The sequence below is a fragment of the Lathyrus oleraceus genome, chromosome 5 (assembly GCF_024323335.1).
Source record: "Lathyrus oleraceus cultivar Zhongwan6 chromosome 5, CAAS_Psat_ZW6_1.0, whole genome shotgun sequence".
Classification (NCBI taxonomy): Eukaryota; Viridiplantae; Streptophyta; class Magnoliopsida; order Fabales; family Fabaceae; genus Lathyrus; species Lathyrus oleraceus.
In genome coordinates, this window is record NC_066583.1 from 169,627,808 (window position 1) to 169,637,799 (window position 9,992).

The following is a 9,992-nucleotide window of genomic DNA, read 5'->3' on the forward strand; positions in this document are numbered from 1 at the left end:
TTTGATACTATCGAAGGCTTTTTGACAATCATTTGTCCAAACATAACCCTGGTCCTTTCGGAGGAGCTTAAAAATAGGAGCACAAGTAGCAGTCATATGAGATATGAACCTTGAAATGTAGTTCAAACGTCCAAGGAATCCCCTCACCTGATCTTCTATTTGAGGTGATGGCATTTCCTGAATGGCTTTAACCTTGTCGGGATCAACTTCAATACCCTTTTGACTGACAATGAAGCCTAAGAGCTTTCCTGATCGAACCCCAAAGGTGCATTTGTTTGGGTTCAAGCGGAGTTTGTAGTTTCTCAAACGCTGAAACAGTTTCAAAAGATACTTAACATGATCTTCCTCAGTCTTTGATTTTTCTATCATATCATCTACATAGACTTTAATCTCTTTATGCATCATGTCATGAAAAAAAGTAGTCATAGCTCGTTGATAGGTGGCACCAACATTCTTCAAGCCGAAAGGCATTACTTTGTAGCAAAATATGCCAAAGATGTAGTAAAAGTTGTTTTTTCCATATCTTCGGACGCCATTTTGATTTGATTGTAACCGGAAAATCCATCCATGAAAGAGAAGACCTTGAACTTGGCAGTGCTATCGACCAACATGTCAATGTGTGGCAGAGGAAAGTCATCCTTAGGACTGGCTTTGTTTAGATCTTTGTAGTCAACGCACACGCGAACCTTCCCATCCTTCTTGGGAACTGGCACAATGTTGGCCAACCACTGCGGATACTCTGATGTGACAAGGAAACCTGCATCAATATGCTTTTTCACTTCCTCTTTGATTTGATCGCCAGGTCTAGACGAGTTCTTCTTAACTTTTTCTGGATCGGTGGGCACTCTGGCCTCAACGGTAAATGATGCTCCACAATATCGGTGTCCAACCCTGGCATGTATTGGTATGACCAAGCAAACACATCGATATATTCTTGGAGAAGCCCTATCATCCTCTCTTTGACCTCTGGCATGAGCAATGCTCCAACTTTGAATTCTTTTCTATCCTTTTCAGACCCCAAGTTAATTACTTCCATAGGCTCTTTGAATGGCTAAATGGTCTTTTCTTCATTTTCGAGCAGTCTAGAGATTTCATCTGGAATGTCTTCCTCTTCTTCTTCCGCTTCGTACACAGGGAATTCAAAGTTGCAAGAGGGCACAGGGTCATTGGTTTTAATAGATGTGTCATGAATTAATCTGCACATGTGATTTTATGCTTGTTTTAGAAACATATAAAAGTGTGAAGTTATGTGCAACTATCTAAAAGTGTTTATATTTTTTTAGATTACCATTTTCCAGAAAAAACAGCAAGACAATAAAAACAACAATATGGAAACAAAATAACATTTTCATTGATTTAATTCTTGAAACACAAGCCCAAATATTGTCACTTTCGCCTTAGGCATAACGAAAGGTTTTTTTTAAAAAGAAAACAGACAACAAAAATATTACTTTGAAATGTGAACAACAACAGGAACATCAACAGAGGTCCAGTTTTGGCGAATCACTCCGCGAGCTATGAAGTCGGCCGAAACATCTTTAGGATTATCTTCCACAATGGTATTAGCTTCAGCTGCTTCGTCTTCTTACCCCGGGATGTATTCAAGTTTTCTATGATGAGGAAAATAGAAAGGCACATATGCATCATCTGCCTCAATATCATATTCAGGATCGTCGCAGTAGGGTTCCCATGCTGAATCATCATCCTTAGTGACGACACTAACTTCTAGCAAAGTGGGATTGATGAACCCTTCATTATGGAAAGTTTCTTTGATTGAACAAACAAATCTACTTCCTTCTGCAATCTTCTTGGAAGTAGGAGAAAAGCCTAAACCCTCTCGGTGTTTGTTTTCTGGGAGATCCAAAAATGTTCCCCAACCATCGGTTATACCATCATTTATTAGTCGTTGTGCATCCTTGAATGAAGAGATGGATACTCCTCTCTTGACATCTTTGTCAATCAAAGTAAGGGCTTGGAATTGAGTTCCAACAGCTTCTTTAGGTTCAAGATAAGATAAAGATGATAAGTGACTCACAACCAGTGTTTTCTCCCCATAGACTGTCACTAGCTTCCCTTTCTTCACAAATTTAAGCTTATGATGCAGAATGGAAGTGACTGCCCCAGCTTCATGGATCCAAGGCCGACCCAATAAACAACTATACGTAGCTTCTATGTCAATCACTTAGAATGTTATCTGGAAAGTATGAGGTCTGATGGTCATAGGAAGGTTAACTTCTCCAATGACTGTTTTTCTAGAACCATCAAAAGATTTGAGAATAATCCCGCTACTCCTCATAGGAGCACCTTGAAAAGAAAGTCTGGAAAGTTTCGACTTCAGCATGACATTGAGAGACGAGCCTATATCCGCTAACACACTTGACAAAGAGTCATTCATACAGTTGATTGAGATATTTAGTGCCACATTATGATTTCTTCCTTCTTCGGGGAGCTTTTCATTACTGAAACTCAAGTTGTTGCATGCCGTGATGTTAGCGACGATACCATCAAACCGTCTGACCGTCACATCATGGTCTACATAGGCTTGTTTTAAGACTTTCTGCAAAGCTTCACGGTGAGCCTCATAGTTCATCAACAAAGATAACACAGATATCTTGGAAGGTGTATGCAGTAATTGTTCCACCATATTGTATTCACTTTTCTTGATGAGCTTCAACACCTCATCGTCATCACTTTTCGGATTCATTTTATCAGATTGGTCAACCGGTTCAAAAAGGATCTCAACATGAGCCTGCTTTCCTTCTGCGACATCCTCAATCCTTTTTGCAAATATACGCTCACTCCTTGTGACCCTGCTTACATCAACGATGTTAACAATGGAGGGTAGAGGAACATCATTTCCATTCTCAGTCATTGTAGCATCGTACTTGTAAGGCACAACTTTATAAAATTGGTAGCGAACTAGGCCCGATAAGTTAATGACCAGAGGAGTCACAAAAGTCTTCCGACTGTCATAAGTAATATGTATAGGCTCGAAATTGTTGAACTGAGGAACTATGACATTCACTTTGTTGTCACTATTGACCATATTGACCTGATTATAATCTCTGGCTCGGTAGTCTACAATGTAACCTTGGTCCATTTGATCCTGGAGATCTGTTACAACAGTTAGGCATCCTTGAGAGTTCCCAGAACAAACCCTACAAGAGGCGTAGTTATGTGGAGGCACAAAACCATTCTTGCTATATCTAGTGTGTTTCTTTACTAAGTTCTCGCCCACCAACCGTACATCGTAGATCCAGAAACTTCCCGGGCAACCATATACCATGTTAACTGAGGATGAATCATGTTGCGGTAGAGGATTAACTTGAACATTGGGGTTTACATCCTTAAATGAAAGGATACCACTCTTGATGAGCCTCTGAACATCTGACTTTAGACCAAAACACTTTTCAATGCTATGTCCTGGTGCCCTTTGATGGTAAGCACAAAATTGATCTGCCTTGTACCAATAGGGAAGGTCCTTTGGCACAGGTGGTGGAGACCTTGTTTGTACATGATTTTTAGCTAGCAGCGCAGGAAACAATTCTGCATAGGACATTGGAATAGGATCAAACTGTGGCCTTTTTTAATATGATTTTGATTGTTGAATTGAGAGCGAGCCTGTTGTGGAGGATATTGATGTCGTTGATTTGGTGTTGTTGTTGAACATGTTGTTATTGCTGATGCTATTGAGGATAATGTTGTTGATGTTGATGTGAGAACCGTGGCTGATAAATTGACGCTACCATTGGTGTACTAATGATTGGTGAAACGGCTGCAACATGTTGATACTTTCTTCTTTGTCTGCCATATGAAACGACATTAACATCTGATTCTTTCTTCTTGGAGAAATTATTGGCGAATTTCTTAACATGACTAGAAGCGCCAACTTCCTTAGTCAAACGTCCCTCTCGGACTGCTTCCTCAAATCGCATGCCCATGTTTACCATCTTGGTGAAATCACCGGGTGCATTTGCGATCATGCGGTCATAGTAGAATGAACTTAGAGTTTTCAAAAAGATTTTAGTCATCTCTTTCTCTTCAAGTGGAGGGAAAATTTGTGCAGCAATTTCACACCACCTTTGAGCATATTCCTTGAAACTCTCTCTGTCTTTCTGAGACATGGCCAGGAGTTGATCTTTGTCTGGAGCCATATCTACATTATATTTTTATTGACGAAAAAAATCTTCACCAAGGTCGTTGAAAGTACGAATCTTCGCGTCGTCCAAGCCCATGTACCACTTAAGAGCGGCACCAGTTAAACTGTCTTGAAAGTAGTGGATCAGAAGCTGATGGTTGTCAGTCTGAGTGGACATCTTCGTAGCATACATCACCGAATGACTTTGAGGACATGAATTTCCTTTGTATTTCTCGAAGTCTGGTACTTTGAATTTAGGCGGAATTTGAACATTAGGAACCAAGCAGAGTTTGGAAGCGGTCTTGCCAAAAGATCCTTACCTCGAAGAACATTGATTTCCATTTGCATTTCTAAGAACTGATCTTGAAATCCCTCTAACCTTTCATCTACTCCCACAACTTCGCTTAGAGCAGCGTGAACAATGTTTTCTTCATTATAAGGAGTTGTATGCACCATAGGAGGAGGTACAAACATCACAACAATCACTACTAGAGCTTCAACATTTTAAGGGCGGTATCTAGTTGGCATATAACCGTGAGGCATGCCCCAAGGGAAACCAGGTGGCATGTGATATTGTTGATCATTGACGGCCGCCACTGGAATGGGCGTCGAGACGTTCTCAGAGATTGTTGTTCGTTGCAATGGATCTTGAGAATTCTTCGATGACTGATTCTGAGCAACCACCAAAGTGTCCATCATAGCAGTAAGCCTTTCCAAACTGTCTTTCAAGGTGATTACTTCCTCCCCGAGCTCTTGGTTTTCTTGTTCAAACTGACTCATCCTTCTCCGGCGACTGGCTTGAGTATTGTACTGGTGATTCAGTTTGACTATTGGAGGGAGAAGACACATGTAAGTTTCTTGAAATACATGAACTTGGGCTTGAATGATGCATTGTATACAGATGCAAAAAATGAGTTTTAATTTTTTAAAGAAACTCAATCATTTATTGCAAATACTATAGAGACAAAATTTGGTATAAGCTGAACAAAAACCTCTTTTTATTAAACAATTGAGGGATTACAAAGGATGAGATACAATTTCAACGATCCAAAATTATACAAGAGGAAAAAAGCTAAGTCTATGAGTCCTAAGGAATCTCATCTGTAGAAGGTCCTGCTATTGGCTGATGCTTCCTCTTCTTCCTCTTTAGCTGAGCGTTCTCGATCATAAGCTTATCGACGATTCCCTTCCAAGCACCTAAGGTGAGAGGTATGCTGGAGTACTCATGAAATGGCTGGACTTTAGAGAGAAGTAAACCTTCTTGTTTCTCCTGTTTCTTCACATCTTGTTGTTCCAGAATCTCAATCATATCATCCTTCTCCTTTAGTTGCTGCTCCATTTTCATCTTCTTATCATTCAAGACATGGTACTTGCCTTCCCAAGTGTCTCTTTCCAATTTCAACCTATCCAAAATTTCTTGAAACTCTTACCTATTCTCAATAGGAATGGTGGATGATGATGTTATAGCATAAGGGAATGAGGGCTTCTCAAGAGCATAGGGCATCTTAAGTTCACTGGCTCTAGCACAAACCCATTGGGTGTAGGGCTCAAAAGCAACATAATTCTTTCTTCCTAATCAGTCTTTTCCTTTTCTGTGAATGTTGCACCAAGCATGTATGACTCTATCCTTCAAATCAGACCTTTATTCTCCATTGAGGTAAAAGAAACCCGACAACAGAAGGTTATCAGGTTTATCTGCCATAGGATATCCTAATTGGCGTCTGGAAAGGATGGGGTTATAGTTAATTCCCCCATGTACACCAAGGAGAGGTACGTTAGGAAATTCACCACAACTGTCAATAATTACTTCAACATCATAGGAGGGGTCATACCAATGTATACTCCCTTGATCAATGGACATGAACCTCTGAGACCATTTGAGCTTTTGTGGATTCTCCCTGAAGAGCCTAGATTTGGGTAAGTGAGAAATAAACCGCTTATATAGGAGAGGTGCACAACAAAGAATGGTTCCACCACCTTTCTTAGTCCTATGATGGATAGAATGGTAGGTATCTCCAAGTAATATGGGCACTGGTTTACTAATTAAGAAGATTCGCACAATATTAACATCCACAAAGTCATCAATGTTTGGGAAGAGCACAATTACATAAATGAGTAGAGCAAAAATGGCTTCAAAGGCATCTCTACTATCTGCTTCTACAAAGATAAAGGCTTTCTCCAACAGGAATCTAGAGGTTAGACCTAAAATTCCTTCTTTTTTAGTGAAGTTGTCCTTCACAACAGACGTTTCTAGGTGAAATGCTTCTGCAATAGCTGCCGGTATAAGGGTATTCTCTGAACCACTGAATGGTAATTTGTCAGAGACTGGTAAACCAAACCAATAAGAGTATTCTTCTAGAGTAGGTATAAGCTGGTAGTCTGGAAATATGAAGCAATGGTAGAGTGGATCATAAAACTGTACCAGGGTGTTGAGAACTCCATCTTCAACCTTGGTCTTCAAGATACCCATAAGTCTTCCATACTGAGCTCTGAAATCTCCTGGACTAACTATCATAGAACCAAGCTTCTTCAACTCTGTTAAGTTAGGACATTTGAAAGTGTATTTCTTGGTATTCCTCCTTCCAAGTTCCATTTTATCTATCGATATTTGTAAAAGAAAACTATTGAGTTTCTTGGTTTTTATGCAAAAAGGTTTTTATGGATGCATGAATGCATGAATGAATGTTTCACAAATATGGGTTTAGGATTTTGACATTAAGCATGGAGACAAGGGTCTAACCATACCACAATGTATTAACTAATAGGTTTATTTTGTACCTGTAGAATAAGGTTCTAAAGTGGTCCCCATAGTCATAGATCCATCTTTCAGATATTATCGGTTTAACGACTTGCTCGCAGACCAATAATATTCTCAAGAGAAACTCGTCTGAGTGTAGTATCGCGTAATAATTACCTCAGATCTTACACCTAGATAATCTTCGCACTACATCCTAAAAAGGCTTAGAGGGGTTGAAAAGGTTCTAAAGGTCCTCAGTTTCTTAGACTCCCAGATCGAAGATGATAATGCCACTACGATTTACTCGTAACAACAAATATTACCATCAAAGGGGTCTCCAATGAGTGGGGTTATATCATATGTTAATCATGCTTAGGATTACTCCAGACATGTAACTTTGATTACACCACCATCCTATCTTATTTGTATTCTTTAATCCGGGTTAGGATTTCCTCACCACTTATAGATCTCCATAATGAAACCCAAGAAAACATAGCAAAAAATAATAATAAACACATATAAACAAGTTAGGTATCACCCACTTAATATTTCTTCCCTAGTGAAGTCGCCATTTCTGTCGCAGTGAAGAATCGGAGACCAAGCTATTGATTAAACTTGACTCATGGATAAAAATATCACCACTGAACATTAATTTATCCAAGGGAAGGGGAATAGATTAAAAAATAAACCCAATATGTATATGCAAAGCTAGAAGATTAAACTAAAGCTAAGCAAAAAGGGGGGAGATTCTAAAGGTACAAGGGTGTGTTATGAAAAGGGAAGGTATTAACACCCTAATCATCTGTAGTACTCTACAGGAACCTTTTAAATATATGTGTTTGGTTTAAAATTGTTTGCTATTTGATTAGGGAGATGAAAAAAAGAACATCTTTTTGTTGTTTGATGATTTGGAAAGACATTGAGTTTTATGCCTACGTACCCGTGAGTGATCAAAACCTCGTAGTTCGGGTTCAAAAGTAAGAAGGGATTTGTTGGGGTTGATTTTATGAGAAAGATACAAATTGTCATCTTAAGGAGAAAACTCACTTTTAAACCACCACAAACATGTAGAAGATATATCTTTGTATCAAATTGAAAGAAGGGCTCTCACTTGGATATAAAATTAACAAGTATGCCACATACCTCTTCCAAATGGAAAAGAATCAATATCAAAATCTCAACAATGTTATGGCGTAGGAGATTTAAATATCAACTAGGGATGACTCATGTCTAATCCTTTTATGAAAATGTTTTAAACATGGAAAAGTCAAAGTGGCAAAAGGGTTTGAATTAAGTTTGTGTTTTTTAGGCCGTATGAAAAGATCCTTGAATATGCTTAAGTGTTTTGAAGCATTTGATTAAGAAATAAAAGGGGAAACAATGACCTAAGTCAAAGTTTATTATGAAAGTGGTTATAAGAAGGAGATAGATATAGAATCCTAAGGTTTAAATTTATGGGAACCTAAGATTATATCTAGAAGTTTTTGGATTAAGGGGAAGCAAAGTTGTATAGAATGCAGATGAACACACATATACAAAATGACAATAATGTCATGATTCCTTTCCCTTGGATATAAAAAATAATAAGGTTGAACATTCATTAACATTAAGGCACAAAATATGGCTAAATACAATGGCAATCACAAAACATGACGAAGTTTCACATAACATCACAAGACACAACATATTGATGGTGAAGACAAAATCATATTTGGCATGTGTAGCGGAGTATTCGTTACCATTAGAGATATTGACTAAATCCAAGGTAAATCATACAAGTCGAGTCGCCACCGCACTTCTATTTATCCAAAGGAATGGTTAGAAAGCGAACAAAAACCTAAAAGTTTTATCGAATCAAAAACTAGTAAAAATGTCAGAGATCTGGGTAAGGGGGTTGGTTATGCAATGGGAAGGTTTTAAGCACCCAAAACATCCTAGGTACTCATGGGGAACCCTTTTCACATTGGTTGTAAGGTTGGTATTTTGTGAAAATTTATTTGTGCAAACAATGATTGAAGAGATGAGGAGAGAATGTACAAGTTTATTTACATTTGTGTTTGGATGGATAAACCCATTGCCTACGTACCACCTTAAAAAAAGGTTAGGATCAAAACCTCGTAGTTCGGGGTAAAAATCTCAAAAAATGAGTTGGTGAATTGATTAGTCCAAAAGCCTTAAGGTCTTTTGTTATCCAAGGGAGAAAACTCAACCTAAAACCACAAATCCACCATGTGAGGATAACTTCAACATGCTAGTTAGGGGTTAACCCTATAATAAGCATGGAAGACTCATTGTCCATCACTAAGGATATAGGTGAGCATCACATCTACCTCAAGGATAACTCACACCTAATAGCTAAAGGTTGTGAAAATTTTGATTAAGAAAGTGGCCATTGAAACCACAAAAAGGACATTTGAATGGGTTATATTTACCAATGAAAAGTATTTACAAAATATGGTCAAAGTTGACTTAGATTCAATTCAAAATAAGTGTTATGAAAAGAAAAGTTTGAAAATCAAAAGCATAAGGCTTAGGTTTCTAATGTTGAAAACAAGTGTTAAATGTTTGCACAAAGGTTTTGGCTTGGGTTAGAGTGGAGAGAAGAAGAAGAATGGCTAAAGTCCTAAACATACAAGAGGTAAGGAATAAGAAGTAAAACCACAAATGGAGTTCCTCTCTTGAGATCATATTGATGATCCAAGTAGCTCCCATCCTTTGGAATAAGCAATCACATAAGCATAAACTCAAGCAATCAAATGAACTCTTGGAAAGCTCCTCAATGTATCTTGGGTCCCTCTCTCTTAGAAGCTCATGGTAATGGTTCCTCAATTTGGATCAAGTTGGAATCCCTAGCACAAGAACACACACATCAAAATATTCTAGCAAAATAAACAAGGAATGGACAAGAAGAGTTTAGAAGTTGGTCCTTTCAAGGTCATCTTTCAACATTAAGCATTCTAAAGGCCCAATGCTTAGTTTCTCTTTGACTCCAAATTTTGCATAGGGAAAGTCCTAAAGTCTAAGTCCATTTGTCCATTTCTTTGCATTGTGGTCAACAACAATCAAACAAAACACAAACACAAAAGTATATACACAATTATGTGCTCAAGTGAGCAA

At 38.3% G+C, this 9,992-nt stretch overlaps 2 protein-coding genes across 2 annotated transcripts; both read right to left on the reverse strand.

Moving 5' to 3' along the window:
* Positions 1 to 470: 470 nt before the first annotated feature.
* Positions 471 to 3,559, reverse strand: LOC127079489 (uncharacterized). Its single transcript, XM_051019867.1, has 3 exons — positions 2,260 to 3,559; positions 1,590 to 2,169; positions 471 to 891 (listed from the first exon to the last, which is right to left on the reverse strand). Exons 1-3 carry the CDS (start codon positions 3,557 to 3,559, stop codon positions 471 to 473), a joined length of 2,301 nt encoding a protein of 766 aa, XP_050875824.1.
* A 2,221-nt stretch (positions 3,560 to 5,780) lies between these two features.
* On the reverse strand, positions 5,781 to 6,731 carry LOC127079490 (uncharacterized). Its single transcript, XM_051019868.1, has one exon. It carries the CDS (start codon positions 6,729 to 6,731, stop codon positions 5,781 to 5,783), a length of 951 nt encoding a protein of 316 aa, XP_050875825.1.
* Positions 6,732 to 9,992: the final 3,261 nt, after the last annotated feature.